The sequence below is a fragment of the Lycorma delicatula genome, chromosome 10 (assembly GCF_047948215.1).
Source record: "Lycorma delicatula isolate Av1 chromosome 10, ASM4794821v1, whole genome shotgun sequence".
Taxonomy (NCBI): Eukaryota; Metazoa; Arthropoda; class Insecta; order Hemiptera; family Fulgoridae; genus Lycorma; species Lycorma delicatula.
In genome coordinates, this window is record NC_134464.1 from 24,686,488 (window position 1) to 24,712,568 (window position 26,081).

Here is a 26,081-nt window from a genome sequence, read left to right on the forward strand (position 1 = left end):
GATATAAATAATAACGGGATGTTAAATTATTTAGTTGTAAATATCAAAATAAACAAGGGCAACCAAACTGAAACATCAGCGTATAGAAAACCTACATCTAATAATATAATAGTACATAAAAAATCAAATCACCCTTGATCTCATAAAATTAACAAGTATATAAATTTGGTAATCCAGTACGAAAATAACAGCAAAGAAAAATTAAATAACAAAATAAACATCATAAAACATATTTACCAGTTGAAATTGGATATGATAGTACTTTAATTAATAATATTCATAAAACACAAATATCAAAACATAATAACAAGATAACCAGCTTATAACCAATATATAAGACACAAAAAAATGAAAATATATAAATAAAGTATTTATACACTAATATTACCTTTGAAAACAATCCTAAAACTTACAAGGAAATATTTAAACCAGCACACAAACCAAATAACTACATAATAGAATATTAAAAAAAAGAACAAAAATAGTAATAATAAAACAAATAAAAAATAAAAACACATAAAATAGCAATAATAAAATAATCTATGTGGAATTTATAAAATTAGTCTCAATGATTGTGCTGATGGGTGTCTGTGAGGGGACAACTTCGTCCAGGAGGGGGACAGGAACTCCTTCGCCGCACCTCTGGGGGAGGGAATGTAAGACCACATTCCCTGTGGGGGATCCTCTTGGGGGTTCCCCATTAGAGGCAGGGCATTAAGACCAGAGTCCCAGTGATGGGACCCCTTTGGGGTACTCTCATTAGAGGCGTGGAATGTACTGCAAGACTGAGTCCTAGTTACCTGGGCAGGACCTTTTGTTCTGCCGAGGTAGTTTGAGGCAAAGACACCCCCACCCCCGCAGAGCTGATTAATGCTTAAATGCTAGTTCTGGCACTGGGGAGCAGGATAAATGGAGGTGAAAAAAAATTTAATGATTGTGATCGTATTTATAAAGGAAAAACAAATAGATCCTTTAAAGCTAAATTTCTTGAATATTATATATATTACAAAAATAATAGATTACTTTTATCTAATATGGCAGATCATCTAATAAACAATTAGAAAAAGCTTCAGATAATATTTGAGGTAGACAATCTTATAAAAATAGCAGCACTCGAACAATAAATTAATAAATAGTTTTCATTATAATATAACAGTGCTGTAATGAACATTACACCACATGCATGGTTTTATTTTAATGATGCATATTGTTAATTTTTAATATTCTTAGTATTTTTATTTTAATGAGTACAGTTTAAGAAAATTAATTCAATTAGATTGAGGATGCGAGATCCCGTGAAAGTACTATCATGATAAAATTAAGGTAAGAAATGTCTTATCTCAATTGTCTGTACTAGGTGGTTTATGTTAGTAGAATTTTAAATATATAATTTAACTTTATACAGAGATTTTTTATTAAATGTGATAATAAAACAAGAGAGTTAGGAATCAGATGATGTAAAATATGTAACGGTCACTAACTCAGCCACGATAGGGAAGATACTTATTACATTAGTCATTCGACACTGAAAGGATTAATAAATAAACTTAAAAAAATTCTTACCAACATCCTCAGTCACATTTATTTCAAAATACGGCTGATTAAATGTAGGTATCTGATCATCAACATCAGTAATTACTACAGTGATTCGTTCTGTATTAAAGTCGCCAGGCAACTCATTGTTTATTAATTCTGTAGCCTACAAAATAACAAAAATTCCATCAATTAAATAACAAAGCACTCTGAAAAGAACCCAGAAAACACAAACACAATTTCAAACAAAAATAGAAAGACTAAAAAAAATAACCTATGATTTTGTGTTTAGTAAATTAGCAAAAAATAAAACTTACAGACTTCATATTTATATTAGTAACTTCTAAGCAAGATGCTATTAGACTTGTTTCAATATATTTTAGATGCCAATGTATTGACTTGTGTTTGTAACAAGTTCTGATTATAGAAAAAGTAACTGGAGGTAAGTGTTACTGACCAAAATATTAGCAATAAAAAATTATAAGTAATAAAATTTGTCAAAAAACAATAATGATTTTTATTAAAACTATAATAAATAAGTGAGGATAATTAAAAAGTAGGTTTTATATATTTGTTTTAATAAATTATGTTCTTAAATAAAAAATGTTACAAATTTTTAGTAAAATGCAATTTGTCTTTTTTAAATATTATATATAAATAAAAGTGTTTTTAAATGTGTTGTTACTAAAGTCGAATTCTGTTTTAAGAATGGTTCTCTGCAAATACCCTGGTAAATGTACATTCTTACATATTTTACATGCTATTTTTATTTTAACCTAATTCTATTTATTCTGTTTAATATTTATTCTTTAGAGATCAGAATAGTTTTCCAGATGTAAACAACAACATGCAACTTAAAAAGAATAAATTTCAATTTTTATAAACGTAACATTCCATTACAGACTTCCGTTACAGAGAAATTTCTGTGTAAGGGAGAATTTGAATTTGTTACATAGAGAGTTTAGTGCATGTCCTGTAATTATTTAATATTAGTTCATTTCAAGATCTACTATCAGCAGCAAATAAAAATTAATAAATTGATTCCAGTGACTTTTCATTCATTATATATTGTTAAAGTTAGAAATAATGTAACATGATATCCAGAACCGTAGTGTTGAAGCTTCTTCTTCCAAATTCAATCAATTTAAAACTAATATTCTAGTGTGGTGGAAATTAATAAGTGTTAAACATGGTAACTTTAATTGTACCTTGTTACAAGGGGGAAAAGTTAATTTTGAGGTGCAGAAGAAGAATTAATAAAATTGGAAATAGAAATCCTAATAGAAAAGCACTTGCAGTAACAACTGAAATTGTTCAAAATAAAATAGGAAATTGCCCACAATTACTGTATGTATGAGTATAATTATCACTTAGAGACTTTTTCTTTTTCCTGTTTAGCCTCCGATAATTACCTTTCAGATACTACTTCAGAGGATGAATGAGGATGATATGTATGAGTGTAAATGAAGTGTAGTCTTGTACTGTCTCAGTTCAACCATTCCTGAGATTTGTGGTTAATTGAAACCCAACCACCAAAGAACACCGGTGTCCACGATCTAGTATTCAAATCCGTGTAAAAATAACTGACTTTACTAGGACTTAAACGCTAGAACTCTTGACTTCCAAATCAGCTGATTTGGGAAGACCACTAGACCAACCCGGTGGGTTATCACTTGCAGACTAAACCAAGCTACGTAAAATATTTGGTGCAGTAAATATTTGGTCTTTCCATCTGATGAAGGAAAAATTGATCATAGTATCTACTCATGTTATGATGATTAAATTGTAATGAAAATTTATGGTAAAATTAAAAAAAAAAAAATTATATTAGAAAAACAACTGCAAGGCCCAAAAATCAGAATTACAAACCAGGGTCGATTTATTATGATATGCTATTGAATTATGATAACTATTGTTAGAGAGAAAAAATACATATCTGTACTAGTATCATCTACTGGTAATGTAAAATATGTGATGTTACTGCTTCTTGTTACAGCACATGGGAAGCCTTCTTCTTACCTCATTATACACAGGAAATTATCATCAAAGGAAAAATTTTCAAAATGAACTTATACAATTATGGAAAACATTGCATACGCATTAATTCAATAGAATAGTAAATTTTAAAATGAACAAACATATTATAAATATTTAATCTCAACTTTACCTTAACATTAAAAGTATAAACACCACCATTTTGTAATACTTTATGATTCTCTCGATCGATAGGATTATTATTAGTAACAACAGTACCTTGACCATTAGTACCGTTGGAAATTAATGTAAAATAATTTAAATCATCTCCTTCTAATGATAAAGTAACAGGCCGAGGATCACCAACATCACCATCTTCTGCCCTTATGAAGAGACCACTGTGTCCCTGAAAAAAACAAAAACATATTTTGTTACAATAATAAAAATTGAAAGTTAATAAGATAACATTAAAAAAGTAATACATAAAAAAGAGCTTATGTACATTATTGTTTGCTACATTTTAATTTTGTTTAATGATTCACATGAGTTCAACAATTTTAACCTTACGATAAAAAATCCAACAGAAAACAATTTTCTAGCATCGATTAAGATTACAGTATAACCTGTTTCATTCATAGCAGATATGACCTGGTTGAATGAAAGAATATTCAGAAATGTCTTACAGCTTATTGAGATTACAAGACATGTTAAGTATAAAGTACAGAAATGAATTTAAACTACTTAAATGTATCATCAGTAATTAAAAAAAACTTTACTTATAGTGAGTTAGTTTTGAAGAAAACATGTCTAAAAAATTGGGAACATGCATACAATATTCCCACTATAAATCACTCGCATTTCTTTAAATAAGAGGTAGTTAAGTTTAATGTGGTACTATAGATACAACATATTTGATTTTTATATAAATATATACATCCAACTGATAGGTTTATAATTTACAGTATTTTTTTCACTGATAAGTAAATATGAAAATCTAAATTTTTCTATTAGAAAAATATTAATAATCAAATTCATTTTGCTGTAAATGTACTGACTTAAAATAAAAAATCAGACCAAAATTATAAAATAAGGGGTTGTAAAAATAATACAAAATATGAAGTTTATTTATTTGAATCATATTATATATGAAGTTTATTTATTTATTATAATACATACAAATCAAGTGTTACTGAAAGAAAACTCATATTTTCAATATTTTTATTCCCATTTTTCCAGATTTAGGGAAAAGTTTTTTTTTTGGGAAAAAGTTCCATCATTAGTTTTTTACAGGATTAGAAGTGAAGAATTTAGCATATTTTTAAAGCTAGATTTCTTACTGATATCAACAATACAATACAAGTAGTTTGTTGACCAGATTTTTTTTGGGTAACAAGATATCACTACACCTCTAGAGCTAAATACAACTCTCTAATCTTTAATGTGGTTATCCCTCACTATTACTCACGTGATATCTACTCTTCAAACATCTTGCAATTCGATAATTCTTAAGACTGCCTTAAGGCACCTCTGTGCTTTCTGTCCTAACTTCAATAGATCATCTGCAAATTATCTTTATAAAATGAAGATTAGCTTAACTGACGAAAAGTTTTATACTGAATTGCATTGTATTCTGCAGTTGATCAATATCTTAAGTACAGTTTGTCATTGGTTTTCATTTTTACACAAGTCATTTGTATTTTATTTTTTTACTAATTTGTGCTTAATTTTACTTTAAAATAGTCTAACTTATGAGTTTTAAAGATTTTTAAATATAAAATTAATCTAATGCATCATCATTAAAAACTCATCATTTGATGAATATTCAATATTTTCTTGACTATTCATACTCAAGTGTGTATAGAATGTTATTCAATTATAAAAAAAATATAAATTAGTAAAAGTAAACCTATCAGAGGATACCTCCTCATGAGCCGCTGGCACAGTGGCCGTAACTGTGTCTGTGGATCTTCTCATTCAGAAGAGGGAGTAAATGTACAGGAGGAAGGGCAGATGTAGAGACATCGCTTGTCTGTAGGTGGCAGGAGAAATGGGATTAATCAATAAAAGACAGGTGGACCTACAGACTAATGCCTTCAGAGATGACTGTACTGAAACACAAGGAACTGCACAGCACAAGTTGATTCATTTCCTTAACAATGGAATGTTTTAAAGCATACCTGCATGTGTAGATACTGAGATCCAGAATGTAATTATTACAAGAAGGAGGATACTGCAGAACACATGATGTTCATGTGCAATTGGTTCCCACATTATAGGGTAGCATGCTGGAGAGAATTTGGCACACTGACTCCAGAGAACATCATTGGGACTATGCTGCAGATCTATGGGCATAGCAAGTGGAGTCCAAGATGTTGGTTAAAATCATCTGAACAAAAATCGCAGAAGCCTAAGAGTGAATAATTCCCTTTCAGTTTTCCTTAGAGGATCTGTCCCCAGCCCCAAGGTTAAAGTAAAAAAGATGTCACTCGGTGAAAGAGAATTGCCAGTTAAAGGGATTAAGAGGCAATTTTATAGTTAATGAGAAAGTCACTAGAACTTAATATAATAAAAATTATGTAAATTCTAATAATCAGAGCACTCAAAAAAAAGATCATTAATTTTATTTCCAAAAACAATCTAACAAACATCACACTTTTTTTAAATTATCCCTTAAAAAAGTCCTCTGAGTATAGAGTGTATCAGAATTAAACCTACAACCATCTAAACCTTCTTTTCAGTGCTTGTCACTGAAAATTAAAAGTAATCATTTCCTTTATGCCGATCTAACACTCCATCATAGTGTCCTAATGTCATGCACTAACTTCTCTATGAAATCTGGCTCTACACAACCACTCAAGGTTGGACTTACACTTTAATACTGTTGTTGTTTAATGGACCACCATAAACCTACTTGATCAAATTTTTATATCACAATTATGCAAATCTAAATTTCTCTTAAAATCTGTTTTATTAAAATTCATTATTATTTTATAAATAAGAAGATGAATAGTTATTAATTCTATAGCTTTAAAAAAGATTACCAAAAGTTTCTTATTTCTTCATTCCTACCACGACCTAACAGCTTTTATTATAACAACAAAAGACTTACTTTTTTTAAATGAAAAATAATAGTAATTATCATTATGATTGTTGTTACCGGTGGTGTATTTTCTTGTAATGTAGCAGAGTACGGTGAATTAAGAAAAACCGGAGCCTGATCTTGTACATCTATGATATCGATTCCAACACTTGCAGTCGCTGTTAAACTATACCTTGGGTTGCTATCACTAGCTTCAATTGTAATACTATAACCAGGAGTCTGTTCATAATCTAATGGTTTAGATAATAAAACAGATATTTTATAAAAACCTTCATCAACCTGTAAAAAAAATCAGATTTTAACTATTTTAATAACTCTTAAAAAACACGCTTTATTTAAAATTTACATACATTTTCACTGGACAGTGAACTCATAAGTATTTATGAGGCACTTTGGCAAGCAGAAAATAATTTTTTTCTACTTTAAATCTATTAGAAAATAATTTTTTTTTCCTAATGTGAACATTATAATCTGTTCAACTAGTGAACAATAAGCAACCCCTCAGAGCCCAATGAGATGACGATGATATATATTACACGCAAATGAGGTAAAATTTTGTAAAGACGCAGGCCAACCATTCCTGAGACGTATGATTAATTGAATCCCAACCAACAAAGTATACTGGTGTCCACTGTCTAATATTCAAATTCGTATAAAAACAACTAACTTTTACAAGGATTTGAACCTCAGAACCTTCAACTTCGAAAATAGCTGTTCAAAAATTGAACTCTGACAAGTTAACCATTAGATCAGTGGGCTAAAGAATAAATAAATTAAAAAAACTTTAATAGACTTAGTAAAATAACTTATGCTTCATAAAATATCTTGTGCTTTAAATTTTTATCCCATTACAAAAATTAAACTTTTGATATCTTTTTTAAAAACTGCTACTTATCACTTTATTAAACACTAAAATGGTTACGTCACTTGCACAAAACAACATCCAGTAAATGTTTGAATCTTTTGGTCATTTTCAAAATATTATTTAATCATGTCTAATACTACAACATTTAAACAAAAACAGAGTACAATATAATATTCATGAATGAAAAAAATTGAGAATTAGTCGTGTTTTTAACATAGTGTGATTTTTTTTGTAAATAAAAAACTACTAGACATATACATAGAGAAAAAATGTTACGATTATTTATTTTATGGATCTCACAATGATCTATTAAAGCCTTGGCCACTTTTCTTCATAAAGGAAAAAGTTATTTTGTTAATTGTTTTTCTAACATGAATGTATAATAAAATTTTATTTATTTTTATAATAAGAATCTAAGTCTACATTTATATGTTTATAACAATTGTTTATTTAAAACTTAGAAACCTAATCTGAATGATTATTTTACCACTGTAATTAAATTTGGGCAAAGATTTTTCTTCTTTCCTTCTCTTTTCTCTTTATAACAATAGCTTTGAGTCCTCGGTAAATTCTTCCAGTCCATTTTATTCCACTTTATTAGCTGCCTCCTTTTCATTTCCACACAGTTTGAGGAAATTTTTATGCCAAAGATTTTTTACAGTAATTTTTCATAAAAATTTGAGTATAAATAAATGACTTTCTTTAGATCACAATATACTGATATATTATAAAGATCACTTCAGAAATAGTAGGTGTGCTATTCCAGATTTAAAAAAAAAAATTGCTCCAATGTTCACTGGCAAGGAATAAGGAAAATCATGGAGGACCTTTCTTTGATTATAGCAAAAAAATATGAAATTAATAAATAAGAAAGATATAAAATTGTAGTTTACATTAATTTATAAACATTATGAATATTAAAAAAAATTATCCAAGGATGTGGAGGAAATAAAAAATAAAAAGATTGCAATTCTTAAGGGAAGAAGAATATTTTTAAATATTTATTTTGAAAAATATTTAAATTCATTATAAACCTAAATGCATCTAATAAAATCTACACCATAATAAACCCCCATGCCCTACAAATAAAAACAAATCTCCAAAGGACTATAAAAAAACAGAAATATTCTGGGATCCATTCAACCAGACCATAAATAATATCCCCAAAAATCACATTAAACAAGACTAATTTGAGATTTCAACACTCACCTAGGCAGAGAAAGAAGATACTGTGACATCATAAGAAAATGGCCTGCTAAAAAGAGAAGAAATGAAAACAGAGAGAGACTCATTGATCTCTACAGAAACCACAACCTAATTTTGAAATCCACATTTCATGAGTAAACCTCAAAAACTCAAAACCTGGAAATACCCTGACTACACTAAAGGAGAATGGCAACTAGATCATGTCTTCATGGAAAAACACCATCACAAAGAAATTTGCAATGTAGATGTCTTCCGAGCATTTGACACTGGCTCAGATCACTAAATAGTCAAAATTAAAATTAAATTTACTCCCCAAAGGAAGCTACAAAACCAAGTCCCTGAAACTAAAAGAAAAGTAGACCCAACCCAACTAATCACGAATGAAAATTACCAAAAAGCAATGAAAAAATAACAATCACAGATAGACTTAACGACCTAGTCAACAACCTTAAACAAATTGCAGATTTATTGGCCCCAATAAAATCCCGTAAAAACATCAATGGTGGAACAGCAAATGCAACACAACAGTGAAGAAACATCAAGCATGGTTATCACACCAATCACAAAATCAGAAACATCCTTCTAAAATACGGTAAAACAAAGAAAGCACCCAAACCCTAAGGAAAAGAAAAAGACAACACCATAAAGACACACTGAAATCAATAGAAGTATTCAACAAAATGCAATTGAGAAATTACCATAAAACCTTCAAAAAAATTACTCCAAAACATACGAATCCCAATCCTACTAATGAAGGATGAAAACCAAAACTGTCCCATAATAATAAAGACAACATGGAAATTTTAACTAAATATTTCAATAAACTCCTAAATTGCGACAAATTGACATAACTCCTAAATTTCTACACCAGCACCCCAATAACAACACTGCTGAAAAACATCAACCACAATAAAAAAGGTCTACCAAGTACTGGCTGAGATAAAGAATTAAAAAGGCGATGGGAGAATATCGGATCTTTGTAGGGATCTGGAAATATGTAGGAAGACCAGCAAAAATCATCCTTTAACAGCTTGTCAAGAAGAACTATGAGAACTCTGGACGATGACCCTCATCCACCTGCTATAGAAAAAATTACACAAAACAAACCCTAACAATTACAGGAGAATCCCACTCCTACACACAACAAACAAAATGTTTTCAAGCTTCATCCTCAACAAGATCAGTTTACATCTTGAGAAATAACTAGAAGAATCCAGGAAGGTTTCAGACCCTGAAGGAGCTGTTCAGATCAGATCATTAGTCTCAAGTTAACAATGAATTACAACAGAAAAAGAAGCAGAGACATGGTGATGACATTTGCAGACTTCAGGAAGCAAATGATTGTATGATTGTATCACCTCTTACATATGATTGTATAACCACAAATTAATAAATATGATAAAACTGACCCTCATAAACGTTAAGTCAAAAGTGAAATTCAGAGGCAAACTCTTGAAACCACTTGAGATTAAAACAGGACTATGCCTAGGTGTTGGACTCTCACCACAACTTAACTGCAAAATGGTAATGAAGGCATGGCTCAAAAAATAGGCCAAAAAATCAAAATAAACTGCCTTAGTTTTGCCGAAAACTTATCACTGTTAGAAAACGACACTGACAAAACTAAAACATAGATATTAAAACTTCAAATTATTGCAAATAAAACTGGCCTCAAAATATCATTCAAAAAGACAGAACTTATGTTTCAAAAAACAGCACAATTAAATAAGTAAACATAAACGGTAATAAAGTCAAATAGTAACCCAATTTAAATACCTCGAAGAAATAATAACAAACAACCTAAATGAAAAACCTCAATCCAAACAAAAAAAAATATAGCTATAGCAAAAAATTAACTTAGCACACCTACAGTAAAAACGTTTATCCATAAACACAAAAATACAATACTACAATACAGTTATAAAGCCGGAAGCTACATATACAGCAGAAATACTCTTCCATCTGAACGAACAATCAAAGACCAACAGACTACAGAAAATCAAAAGAAGAAATTGGAAAAACCTGCATCAGCAAAAAGTACCAGGAAAGCCGATTGGTGGTGCATCATGCCCAACAAAGTTATGTACAAAGAGTCTGAATCCATCACTGATACCTGGCCTAAGAGGAAACTAGGATTCTTTGGACACATCATGAGGATGCAAGATTTGAGACTTCTGAAACAGTTGGTACAACACAACCTCAACTTGAAAAACACCAAGACAGGATGCAGATAGATAAGAGAAATAAGAGAGGATCTGAAAGAAATTGGCCTTACGCCAGAAGACACCACAGACAAGATAAAATTAAATGAAAAAATACTCGCTTCACACTCACAACACAGACATTTTCAACAACAGAAACAGTATGGGGATCAGAACGTGTGAAAAAGTACTGGGAGAACTGCAAGGTCTGAACAGTCCCTTTGATGAGACTTGGATAATGGACTGATTAAAGTGATCCTATACAGTCATAAAAGATGAAAAAAAACTAAATGTTAAATAAGTGTGGAAAAAATTAATTCATTTAATTAGTACCATTAAAAAAATTATAATTTTACTTAATATTGGTAACAATATTATGTGCATTAGATGTCACTACTATAATACAGTTAGATACCTGGCACGGGTCACAAATCACTCCCAAAAATGACAATCATTCCATGCCAGGCATAATAAGGAAAAGTAAAGAGTGAAGTTGTTCCTGTCATTTTCTTCACTGTGCTAAACATACATTTACATATCAGCATGCCAAGGATTGAGATGAGTCATATTCAGTTCTACAAACAACATTTGTTCTGTTAGGACTGGCTGTCTAGTGAACATCATTACTATAGAGAAAGCTGTTCAGATCTGTTGGGAGGAAAGCTGTTCAGAGGAAGCTGTTGAGAAGAAGTACCTTTTGGACTTCTTTTGCTTTACATATGTCACAGTCATATGATATAAACTGGAATGTATAATGTAAAAAAATGTATGTGTATATATACATACATTTTAAATATATATATCCTTTCTATTATGAAACAATGCGCTCTACTTCATAAACTCATTTAAGGATGATAAATAATAGTAGTTTTTGTAAAAAAAAAGTTTCAGTCTTAAATAAATGTAAGATTAAATAATCTTTTAATAAACATTTAAATTAATTGGACAGGAGATCTTTTAAATTTTTAGGCAACTAATTGGCTTATTTAAAAATGGTCATGAAAACACTGCAATATCCTTTCTTGCAACCAAAGTATTATGTAGTAAAACATGAAAAGATTCAGTTTTCTAATTAGATAAGAGTTTAAATATATATATAATTTTTTTAAATAAATACAAATTTACTTTAGCCAAAGTAATAAATTCATACAATTTAAATGCAGGGAAATGTTAGAATCTTTTATTTGTTACATATATTTAATATGGTTAATATCGAATATATAGTTTAGATCTGATAGCCAAATGAATAAGTTGTATTGACTGATATTTTATAATTCTTTGTAATACAGTATTAAACAGTTTTTACCATCAAACAATTACAAGTCAAGAAAATGATAAATGATAAATGAAAGTTACTGTTGACTCGACTTTGCAGCAATCCATTTTAACTAGTGATGAAAAATGGGTATACAGTTGCAACATAAAAACTAAGTTAAAATTGATGAAAAAAGAAAATTTTTTTAAATATTCTTACTATTCTAACTACTGTTTCTCAATTAATATGATACTGTGTTCCATTAACTTTTACCATAAAGAGTCAAAAAAGAATATATTATTTGGTCATTTTATATTATTTCTACAAAGTTATCCATAAAAAAAAGAAAATGGTAAATTTATTGAAGGGCAATTCATGGAAAAATCATGAAATTTAACCCAATAAAACATAGTTTTTGATGGTTAAATATCATGGACACATTAACTGAAAATAATGTTATGGTGCTGTACCTTTCTGTATTCACTACATACGGCCCCATGTGACCTTTTTTTCTTAAGAACGTGAGAACTATCGTATGTAAATTGTGATACTTATAGGGGTAAGGAAGGATTATGTATAGCATAACCAAAAACGAATAAAGAAATATTTTTTTTTGGATACAGGAAACGTGTATAAAAGTTTTTGATCAAATCATGCATATAATATTACTTCATATTTTCTTGTGCATGTTGTCAATGAAATTACATAAGTTTTTTTGTGATAAACAGTGTGTGTATTTAAATATTAAATATTTTTTTAAATATTTAATATTTAAAAAATATTAAATATAATACAGATTTTTCAGAAACTTCAAACTATTTTTAGCTACAGAACTTTTGTCACCAACAAACTCGGTCTTTCTCTAGATGAAAATAAGTTGTAGATTAATACATTCTAATGCAAAAATGGAAACATTAACAGCATAAAGATTACTGTATTACTGAATAAAATAATAATAGTTTACCTTTTCAGAGTCAATATTAAATACAGCAAATTTAAAACATTTAAATTTTAATTCAGAATTAACACCGACATCTTTATCGATAACTGTAATATTTGAATACAATATTGATCCAACTTTGGTGTTTTCAGTAACAGCAAATATATACGGCCTATTAATGAATTCAGGTGGATTATCGTTGATATCTAATATTGGTATTTCTCTTCTTAATGAAACTGTATTTGGTTCAGCACCACCAACTGATTCATCTGAAACAAAAGAAAATAATAAATTTGTAAACTAAAATAATTAAAAATTTAATTATGCAAATGGTGGCCTAAAGTTCAGAACACCAAGAAACAGTGTAAAAAATAATTGAATTAAATAAAGAATAAATTATAATTTTCAAACAAAAAGAATGGGTTTAATCAAGCAGAGACTACAACAAAATGGGTAATGTGTATCTCAACTAACTTATGATTATGACTATTTTAATTTTTAATTGTTATTTTCTTGGTTACCTTATAATGTTTTGGGTTTGCAAACTATATGTTTAACAACAGCCAACTATGCGTTGAGCATCCTTCATCTAAAATATTAAGTAACATTTTATGAATTTTAAAAAATAGATAAATACTCAGTGTTGCTCAAATAAGAGAAAAAAGAGGATCATGAATATTCAACATTTTAAAATTTTATAACAAGGTAGGTTTTTTCTATTCTTTTGTCCCAATATTATTTTAAACTTTTTTATTTTATTTTGAAAATATTTAATTATATTTACATTTTGACTTTTACGTAAAGCTAGGTACATACAGCTAATGACAAAATAGATAAATATCATGGACACATTAACTGAAAATAATGTTATGGTGCTGTACCTTTCTGTATTCACTACATACGGCCCCATGTGACCTTTTTTTCTTAAGAATGTGAGAACTATCGTATGTAAATTGTGATACTTATAGGGGTAAGGAAGGATTATGTATAGCATAACCAAAAACGAATAAAGAAATATTAGTGTAAAACAAGTAATTACAACTTTAAATACGAATGATTCACATGTAAATGACCTTTTTGATGAATATTTCAGTCCAAAAAATTAAGAGATTTTATTGTATTATGTTTATTTTCTCAGTTCTGTAGAAAACATAAGCAAACGATTAGTTATTAATTTATCTGAAAAGTAAATGGTGATGAGTTCTAAAAAGTTAACTAAAACTAATAACAGATATACCAACTCCATTGAAATAAAATTGCATCAGACAGTTGAAAAACACTCATATTATGTTTAAAACCTACTCTCTTCTTACTCAACCCTACTTTTGATTTCCATGTGAATACAATGGCCAAAGTTAATATGGCCATTGAAGTTGTTTGCTGGCCATTCTTGTGGTTTGAAGTAATTAATTGTGAATAAACAACTTCAAATTGAAATTGAATTGCATGCTGTTTGCATTTATTAGAAACTAATGACCACAGCAGTTAATTGATACTACTAAAGATTTATTTAAAAAATATATTAGTTGTTACACCTGCATATTTATTTATTTATTTCTTATTAACACTATATTACTTTCTCTTAACATATCACACCAGCCAAATTTCAATCTACAAGTTGTTACTCCTAACCAAATCAACCATTCCTGTGAAGTGCAATTGAATTAAACATATCAAAGTTCAGCGTTTAACCAAAACCCTCAATACACCATCACATAGGAAAATGAGATATTTCAAGGATCCTTCCAGGCTGTAAGCAACCATCCAACCAACAATCTCTGAGACTGAGGAACCTTTACACAAGATTAAAGCAATAGCTTGTTACTGAACCAAAAATTTATGCTAACCAAGTTTAGTCTGCAATAAATTTATTCTCCTTGATGTTAAAGAGCGCTGAGAATAGTAATGGGTCCATTTAAAAGTAAAAAAACTCACTGTCAGAACTGTTTGGGATGTGAAAGTATATTTAACAAAAAACACCAATCTATTAGCAAGACACTAATTAAAGGGCTAAAAGTAATAACACTAAACTAAATCTGAAATCAAGTATGAATGTGTAGCACAATAAAACAGTGAATATAAACTAACTGGCAAGGTGCTAAGCATTAACCCCTACTGGTTAAAAATCCAAGTAACATGTACATAAAGCTCCACAAAACCAAAAAAATACCATGAACATCATTTAAAGATATCTACATCTTTAGTATAGATACATGAGGGGTTAGTATAGATTTCATGAGGGGTTATCCAAAACTCAAAAAACCACAGAGAAGGAAAGAATTAAGAATAAGGGGCAAATAACAAGTAAAAATTAGTAATAAATCTATCCAAGGAATGTTTTTTTATTGTGCAAATAAATAAGTTGTCTTCATTTCATTTTAAAATTCATTAAAAAAACAATTAATTGGATGTGAAAAAAATTTAATATATAAAATTAGAAAGTAGTTATTAATTGGTAACCCAAATTCTCTAATTTATTAAAAAAATGTAAATAATAAATATTTTAATAATTTTTTTGTCATCTTTAATAGAACTTCCTTATAACATTAAAATAGAATTTCCCATTCTAACAAGGTATACAAAAAGATAATTTATTCGTTTAAAAAAAAACTGTTCAAAATGTATTTCAACACTGATATTATATAATTAATGAATAATAACAATAAATATAATCTGAAATGACAGCTACAACATACCATAATGCACAGTGAGCACAATGGATCTACATAAGCATGTTATAATTATTATAAAATGAAACAATCAGCTGATAATTTTTTGAACTTAACAGTATGTAATTTTAATCTATTTTAACCAAAGTATAATTACTTGTAAAAATTAATTTGAATAAGACATCCTCATTATTATTACAAAGTAATATAACTTTCATAAATTTTTATTTATCTTCAAAGACAAATTTTTAAGTCCTAACCAAAAAAAAATAGTTAACCGGGATGCTAGTCCCAACAAATTTTGAACACAGAACATTTTTATTGTCTTAGACAACAAAGAACAGAGGTAAAATTGATGAATACCTCTATTCTACATTAGCTTGAAGGAATAATGCATAAACGGCAATGTTTTAATATGAAAAAAGGGATAATGATGGCTGGTGAAATATTCATCAATAGAAAATTGAAAGCCAGGAAACCAAATTTTTGTGATGGGTAACTGGTAATTAGAAGAAATACTACAGGAACATTTGTACAAATTTTGAAGATGAACGACCAAAAAAATTAACTTTAAAAATAAAGATATTACACCCAATAATGAAAAGCAGAAAATAGAATAATGGCAACGCTTTATTTATTTTTTTCATACAGATAATAAACAAAAACAAGCAATGAATATTAATGATAAACCGTTATATGTCATCGACTTTTATTATTAATAATAATTTAAAAAAATCTAATTCTAAATAAATACAGTTGTGCCCCTGGTTAACCCACTTAGTTGGGACCGACGGGTGGTCGGCTAAACAAAAAGGTCGGTTAGATTGAAAAATTTTTTTTTACGAATAAGAGATACTGTAGGTGGTATACGTTGTACATTACTAACCAATATTTACGTTTTTGTACTAATACTGTAACGATACATTTTTAATGAAGGCCCTAGATATATTTTCGTATCTTACCCCTATTAAAATTAAAATAATTGCTTAGGTAAAATATGATGTAGGATGTACAGTACTTACATTTATAATATTTGTTTCGTTGTAGTACAGTGCTGTACTGAATGCGTTTTATTCCGAACACTGCTTTTTATTATACTTTAATTTTTAATTCTTTACTATGCACTATTACATATACACTTTTAAACACAAGGACTGTAGACTGATACTGTACTGTAATACAATTAAAAGATTGAATCGATTACTTTTGTTTTAAATAACTCGTTTTTGTTTGACCACTGAAACTGCTACGACGCGTACTCACTATTTTTTTCATTTGTAGAAAGTCGTAATACATGCCGTTAGGCTGTTTGTTCGACGTAATGCACACTCGTGTCAAAAATTTTTTTTGCTTCCGTATGCTGTATTTTTGTATCGTCTTCCGCTACATCGCATTTTTCTTCTTCGTCTTCCTCATCAGCTTGATTTTCTTTTGTTATTACTTCAACAATATCATCACTGTTCATAATTTTATTTTCTAATAGCTCGTCAGTGCATATCCATTCATTCGTATCTAACAACGCTGCGCTTTACGTGTTAAGCTCCCTCAAATCATTTAAAAAATTCCACGTTTCCGATATCTTCATTATTTGAATTTTGCGTTTCATCCGCATCGCTAGCTGCTACACGCGGCTCAAATTTCTGGTAGAAGACTTTCCAGCACTTATTTATTGTCGTGGATTTCATTCCGCGCTACGGCTACGTTGTAAATTAAGTTTCTAATTGTAATTTTTTTAATTAAATTATGGAAAAATTACATTGGCGTCTTCTTTTTCTTCTAATTTTGAAGATAATTTTTTTTTCTATAACCTCTTGATCCATAGGTCGGATCAAGGGCGTTACACCATTAGGGGTTAGTTAACAAATTGACCCCTAATGGTGTCAGTTGGTTCATCGATGATTTTTTATGAAATTGATAAATTTTTCCGATGGGGTGTGGTCTAAAGATAATTTTTCGCTAGATATACTTAAGGTATGGACACTATGGCGCTTTTTCCAAAGACGTAAACCATCCCTCATTTGCTGCAAAGGAGTCGCTAGTAATGCTCTGCCAGAACCGTTAGCAGAAGCGATTTTTCCATTCAGAATAATGGCTTTTTCATTTAACAGTGGTCCGCCGATAGGTGTTCCTCGTTCTATTTCTTGAAGGAACCGTATCCACAGCGCCTCATCTAGTAAATCTAACACAGATATTTTTAAGGTGCACCTTGATTGAAGAGCCACCTGGCTGCCTTGCTGCGTACAATATGTTTCAATCTGCGAACGGTTTTTTTTCTCTAATCTTTAACCGTTGTTTCACCGACACCAAAATCTAATGCCGTTGATTTTACCGATCGATCTTTATCCAATTGTTCTAACGCTTTCAGTTTAGTTTCGATCGAAACTACCGCACATTTTCTTTTGCGACTCATAACTGTAAGTACAGGTAAAAAGTAAACTGTACTGAATCGCAAAGGTTACATAAAACTAAAAAAATTGCAGCTATTGGTAGTTAATAAACTCATCATTACACTTTACTGAACAGACGAAAATAAAAAGAAATCTTACTAATTACTATACTGTACTGAATTTAAATAAACATTTGATGTATGCGAACAAAATAATCTACGCACTGTATGTCCGTTACTTAAAAGGTGGTTATTTTTGCAACGCTATCATATGTACGAGCTGTATAAAATAAATGTTCACTCTATAGACGCCACCTTATATCAACGGATATGATGATTTTGGAGTCTTCACTTCGAGATTATAACGCACTTATGACATAATCATATTGAGAAGGTTTTAAATAAAACCGCTTAATGTATCGATGTTGTGAGATTAATACGAGAGATAACAGCGTAAACTGTGTTTATGTTTAGGCTAGCTGAGTGAATGTAGTCAGAATCGGTGTCATACAGTAGTGTACCGTATTTTACGTTTCATAAAAATTTTTCGTTTGCTTGCGGGCCTAATTATTATTGCACATAACTAATACAGCACTGGACTTATATGGCCTAATTACATTAAATCAATAAAATTCAATTATAAAAAAATTAGCAGACTAGGCAATGCTTCGACATTGCTAGATTTGAGTATATATATATATATATATATATATATTAAATGAATACAATTGAGTTTTATAAAACATTAAAAAAATGAACATTATGGAACTTCACAAATTTCACCTTTCACTTTATCCCTTTTTCTCTATTTCCATTTTTCCCTTCTTCTCTTTTTTACTTAGACCTTTTCCATATTTAACTTTTCCCTTTTCTTTTTTCCATATATCCCTTTTCCCCATTTTCCCTTTTTCTTTTCTTCCCTTTTTCCAGCGCGTAAATTAGTTCAGTAGATATTGTCTATACCGTGCACACAGACGAACATTGCCTTTTATATATATAGAAGAAGAAAGTCTGTTTGTTTCGTAAACACTGGCGCCACTTAGCCGGTATAGTTTTGGCAAAAGTTTTTCTTTTCACGTAACAAATATATATTTAGAATATGAGTTAAATTGGACCATAAATATAATTTTTCCAAAAATTTCAACCCCCAGCGCCGTCTCCATTTTTTGCAGAGTTATTTCTTTCCACGTAAGTAACACATATTCTGATTATGAGCCAAATCGGACCATAATTATAATTTTTCGAAACATCTCGACTCCAGTGCCACCTAACGGGTCCAAATTAATTCAGAAACCTTCGCGGGCGTGCGTACAACAACTCGCCAAAGTTTTATCGCAATCGGATGAATGGTATAGGAACGCATACGGGCAAACAAACAAACAAACATCTATTTTATATATATATATATATATATAAGATATTATATAAGATAAGCTGAAAAATTAGTTATTTTATAAAATAATTTTACAGGAACGAAACAGCAACAGTAATAATCGAAAAACATAAGAAAGAAGCCGTAATAAGAAAGGGAGTCCGACAAAGATGTTCCCTATCCCCGTTAATTTTTAATCTTTACATAGAACTAGCAGTTAATGATGTTAAAGAACAATTTAGATTCGGAGTAAGAGTACAAGGTGAAAAGATAAAGATGTACGACTTGCTGATGATATAGTAATTCTAGCCGAGAGTAAAAAGGATTTAGAAGAAACAATGAACAGCATGGATGAAGTCCTACGCAAGAACTACCGCATGAAAATAAACAAGAACAAAACGAAAGTAATGAAATGTAGTAGAAATAACAAAGATGGACTACTGAATGTGAAAATAGGAGGAGAAAAGTTTATGGAGGTAGAAGAATTTTGTTATTTGGGAAGTAGAATTACTGAAGATGGACGAAGCAGGAGCGATATAAAATGTCGAATAGTACAGGCGAAACGAGCCTTCAGTCAGAAATATAATTTGTTTACATCCAAAATTAATTTAAATTTAGCGTCGCTTTATATGGAAGTGAAACTTGGACAATCTGAGTATCTGAGGAAAAAAGATTAGAAGCTTTTGAAATGCGGTGCTATAGGAGAATGTTAAAAATCAGATGGGTGGATAAAGTGACAAATGAAGATGTGTTGCGGCAGATTGATGATGAAAGAAGTATTTGGAAAAATACAATTAAAAGAAGAGACAGACTTATAGGTCACATATTAAGGCATCCTGGAATAGTCGCTTTAATATTGGAGGGACAGGTAGAAGGAAGAGCATGTTATTGCACATCGACTCGCCGCTTGTGAGTGGCCAATTTTCCCCATGACCTCTAAATTCAAGGGTGGTCTGAGTTCTGCTCCTCCCCCCCCCCCCTAAATACTGGGCAGTCGAACATCATGTGTTCGTTCGACTGGATCTCCTTGCAGACGCACAGCTCATCAGCTACCAGGCGGAACCAAACAAATATTGATTTAAATTTACACGGTTGGAGAGCACTCGGGCTCCCGTTGTCCTTAAAAACGAATGAGAGGCATACCGTCCCCCCAGATCCTGTATAAATCTATACAAGGACCTTCCCTTAGTCGTGGCGTGCCATTTTAGTTGCTATGTTTCCATCGCGAGGCTCTAAAGCCTCCTCCGCAGGCGGGAGATGGGCAATTGTTCAAAATTTAGAACCGGTGCATTGAGATCACCGTTCCTTCTTAGGTATACAGTACACTGAATTTTTTGTATTATAATATATAATGTTTACGTTTACGAGGGCAACTCGAAAGTACTGAGTACGCGGATGTAACGAGCATATTTAATCGGCCCCTTGAATCTCGTCATAATCAAGTTTTACTGTATTCAGCTGTTTAAGGGCCATCGAGTTCTAAACGGTGCAGATAATTATCTACAAAGATTCAGTAAAGAATTGCCTGTAACGTTACAAACTTCAATTAGACTAAACGGGATTGTAACCAGCAACCCTTGGATGAGAAAACACAAGTTCCTAACGACTAAACTATCCTAATATAATTAATAATAATCATTCAGTATTACTTACCGGTGATACTTATAATAACTTCAAGTGTTTCTCTATCTAGTTGTTTAATTAACTTAACGATGCCAGATGTTCTATCGACATTAAAGTATTCACCGCTAATACTATAATGTACATGTGTACCTTCAGGATCAGAACCCAACAGCCTGTACACCGGTGCACCAACATGAGTATCTTCTGGTAATGAAAATTTTGCCTTGTCACCACCGGGTAAAAATTGCGGCGGCCTATTTATTAACTGAGCCATTACTTCTACCATACATAACATTATTAATATGTACACAACACGCCACATCATAACCTGAAACAAACATTAAAAAGAAATATTATAAAACTTTTAATTATTATATTTTTTTGTTGTAAAACATTAAACAAATCTGAAGATCATCTCTATACATTTCTTATATTAGAAGTAATCGTATTTACTTCTAATATAATACTTCTTATTTATTTTTGTTTTTACATATTTATTTTGATATACTAATTGTTTTGTTTTAAACCTTAAATTTGTAAGCTTATTTTATCAATGAAGATGAAATGAGAACTAAAAATTAACTCGCCGTAAGAATTTCACAATTTTAAATATGAAATGAAAATTAAAATTTTTAAAGTACCATATAATATATATAGTATTACAGTAGATTTATTCTAATAAAATTCCAGAATAGGCTAATTTATTTATTTTTTTTAAATTAAACAACAAATTATGATATAATAAATGGCAGCTCAAACTATATTCATCTGTTTCACTACGCTACGGTAAGCAGATGAAATGGATGTTTTGTTACAAATAACAAGACAATTCGTCAGTGATATAAGAATTATCGCAAATCAGCTGATTTCGAAGTCGAGAGTTTTAAGGTTTAAATCCTAGTAAAGGCAGTTACTTTTATACCGATTTGAATACTAGATTCGTGGATATCGGTGTTCTTTCTTTGGAGGTTGGGTTTAAATTAACCACACATCTCAGGAATGATCGAGATGAGACTGTACAAGACTTACACTTCATTTACATTCTTACATATCATCCTCTGAGTAATACCTTACGATGGTTCCGGAGACTAAACAGAAAAAGAAAGTGACATATAAGAATATTTGAAAAAAAAAATCAGTTGTTATTTTAAATATAGATTCTTTAACAACGGAAAACCGGTTCTTAATTCGGTCTTATAAATACAATTCAACTATATAAGATTGAATTTAAGAAGCAGAACAGGATGGATATATTGTAACAGAAATGTAGGGAAAACGAATAACATTTAACAACAAAAGGCAAAAGAATTTTTAAAAAAGTATTCCACAAATGATGGACAAGAGATAGTTTTTTAACTAAAGAGCACTGATGAGATTAAGTGAACCATAAATAAAAGAAACTTAGAAAAAAGAATTAGAAGATAATTATTTTTCACACAAGTTTTATAAAAACTATGATATATAATAACAGGATGTTAAGAATATCGAAATAATTTCAGCGTAATAATAAAATTTAATATTTTACATTTTAAATTAGAAGATACAAAATACGACTTGAACTGCAGAATAAGAAAATACTTTATATTCATTTTATTCCATTTATCCAACATACTGTATTATATCATACACTATTTTGCTCTTCACCACACATTCCGTATGAATATTTGAATTTTCACGTTCAACATATATTTTTACTAACATTATTACTTTCTGACAGAAAACACTCGTGATATTAAATATAAAATTGCTAAAATATGTCTTTTTATAACAAAGAATTTTACGGTAAGCCTACGTTCTGGTTAACAATTTAAATATTAATTTATTACTCGTAACATTATAAACAACATTTTTCCATTATTTAAAATTAACAACATAAAGGAAAGGCGTATAAATATTTAGTCTACTATACAAGAACTTGAATAAACACTTTTTAACTAACACGCAATATTGCTGGGTAAATCCACCTTAATTGTTTTTAACAAAACAACAAATGAAGAGAAAAAAAAAATTAAAGAATATCAAACTGGTTTAGCAAGTAAGACTTTGCCTATTCTCATTAATTCTTCATACAAAGTAAGTATTTTTTAAACTATTTTAAACGAAAATAAAAACAACTAAAACAACCTATGTATTCACGTTAGTAATAAATCATATTAGTATTTGAAAGTATATGGAGATTTTGTAAGAAAAACGTTTTTCACGAATTAATATCTATACTTTAAAATAAAGCAAAATCAAAATTCAAGCATTAGAAAAATGTGCAAACAAAATTTATCAAAAAATTTCATGTGAAAAAACAAAATGATTTTTCAGTAACAAAGTCCAAACAATGAAAATTTCAGAAGAAAAATTAATTTAAAATATTCAATTAAGAATTTTTAAATAGATATTACCTGAAAAAAGTTATATTTAGTTGAAATAACTTCGGTGAATGTTTTAGAAAAATAAGGAATAAGGCATGAAAAAAAAATGAAAGTTGGTTATCACCTTACAAAAAATATTTACAATAAAAAATCCTTATTTCAAAATGCGAAATTCAGGCATTATAAAACTAGTTTTACTGGAAGCTTGTGTGAACAATTTAGTAAAATATTGATAAAATAATTTTAAGAAAAATCTATAGCCCAAACGAGAATAAAAAAAATCATAAAGAAATTTAGCAAAAATTTTGAAATAAGTTATTACAAATTTTTTCAAAGAAAGGTAAACCAAAATAACCCGGTTCAAAGAAAATGAAAAAAAATAAATTATCAAATATTTTCAAAGATGTAATTTTTAACAATCTTTCAGAAATCTGTCAATGGATCTAAATTTTCAGAGAAATAAAAAAATCCCTTTCGGCACGCTGGAAGGCGAAGTTAGATTTTACCGGTGCTAAGAAGAGGGATAAAAAAAGATTTCCATCTTAAAGTTAAGAAAAACTTAAAATTTACTAATTCTACAGTGGTTGCATGTGAATAAAGTTTCATAACAATTCCAGCAACATTTTGGTCATTCCTTGCCGTAAGGGTTGGTCATATCAAAAACTGTTTCAGACAAAGGTTTTAGGTAATGTTTAGAGGAATAACTATCATTTTAAACCGATTCGATATTGTGCCTATTAAGGGAGGTATGATTTTGTTTGTCTTCGAAACTCCATTTTTCCAGCGCCTGGGCAATGGTTGGTGACATTAAAAAACTTTACTATAAGTTTTAGCGTCTTATCCAAAGAATTGTGGAAACTTTAAAGGAATACGATATTTTACTTAATAAGAAATTAATATTTTGTTTTTCGAAAAAGCTCCCCCCCCCACCATTTGCACCCTCATGGTCCGATTTTTCCCATTAACGAACTCAACCGAGATTTTTGGTCGTTATATTTTATGTATCAATTTGAAAGCGACTGGCGCAAAATGACTATAAACTTATTCATAAACTTTTGAACTGACGGTGGTTTTGGGGTCTGGGGGTTGTGAAACACGAAGATATGTCGAAATGTTCCGGAAGTCGAATCACGGTATCCATTACAATAAGTAGCTTTCTTATGAAATCTACCTAAAAGGAAATACAATGGATGAAAAAAAAGAAAATTAAAGGACAGAATTTTGGAAACAAATTCAGTAATTATATATGTGATACTTAAGAGGTCCAGTATTAAAATAAATAAAAAGTGTCAAAGTAGACGAAAAATTTGCATAAATATTTTAGATAGATATATACAAAAATGAATCCCCTATAAAAAAAATTATTATTATTATTTCAAGGAATAAAATTTTTTTTCATAAATATCTAAAAAATAATATAACTTCAAGAAGTATAATTTATAAAAAGTGTTTAAAATGTATAATTTATTCGTTAAAGCTTAAGAAATTAACATTTTTCTTTTCATTTCATTTAGGTTTTGACTGAGATAGGATTAGAAAAAAAATTAAAAATGTTTAAAACCAATTTCGTTAGGATTAGAATAAATATGAACATAAAAACCTAACGAAATTGGTTTTAAACATTTTTAATTTTTTTTTTTTTTTTCATATAAACATGTTCATAAATAATAAATGTAGAAAAAATAATTTAACACTTTGGCAAAAAATGCTTTTTTATCCGTCTGATTTTATTAAAAATTTATAACTCTCTACATATCGTTTGTTTTTGTATTCATTGCTGATAAATGTGATGTTTAAATATAAATTTGATTGTTGAGAATTATTAATATCTTTATGTAAAAAGATAGAAAATCATTGAACTTGTACCATTTTGTAAATTCATAAATAAAAATTTGTTAGATAAATCGGAATTTAACAGCTGTCACTATGTTCAACATATGACATTCTGCTGAGTGGCAGGTCTTTAACACCATTGTTGTCTTCAATTGTTCCGTTTCACATCTAATCTTTGATCTTGATGTATTCTCAGTTTTGTTTTTTTACTTTTTATTGGCTTCAATCTCTTCCTTTCACTTTCCCGGCTGTAGTAATAATGCTGCAATCGAAGCTACAGCTATAACAGGAAAGTAGTAATAAATCGGTAAAAAAGATTTAAAACCTTGGTCTTTTTTTAAGTTGTGTGCCTTTAGGAGACAATAAAGAACACTAACAAAAAAATTAAATTAAATAAACAGTAAATAAACTGAAAAAAAAAATTATTCCAACGCGTCCGATTCCAAAAAATCAATTTTTGTCAGATGGACGTTTGTGTATATATACGTAGTACAATAAAACTCTGGACGCCAGTGACCGATTTTCTTCAAAGTTAATAGACAGCAACTACCTTCGAAGGGAAAGAATGTATTCAATTTTTGCAAAAATTTGGAGAAATAGGTGGGAGGGAATGTTTTAACCGAAATAAAATCTCAAATCTTAACTTGGAGGGACTTTAGCGAAAACGTTTTTCTTCCAAAAGTTGTAATTTTTTTTATCATGAACACAAATTATTAAAAGTTTTTATTTAATATTCATCCCTCCCAAAAAAAATAATAATA

At 29.6% G+C, this 26,081-nt stretch overlaps 1 protein-coding gene across 1 annotated transcript in view; it reads right to left on the reverse strand.

Annotated features, from left to right (window-relative positions):
• Window positions 1–26,081, reverse strand: part of LOC142331687 (cadherin-related family member 1a-like) — a 113,991-nt gene that overhangs the window by 45,535 nt on the left and 42,375 nt on the right. Inside the window, 5 exon segments of the mRNA XM_075377719.1 lie at window positions 1,564–1,699; window positions 3,701–3,913; window positions 6,665–6,886; window positions 13,099–13,343; window positions 21,155–21,452. Of these exon segments, the coding sequence (XP_075233834.1) occupies window positions 1,564–1,699; window positions 3,701–3,913; window positions 6,665–6,886; window positions 13,099–13,343; window positions 21,155–21,449 (1,111 nt within the window). The 5' untranslated portion in view covers window positions 21,450–21,452.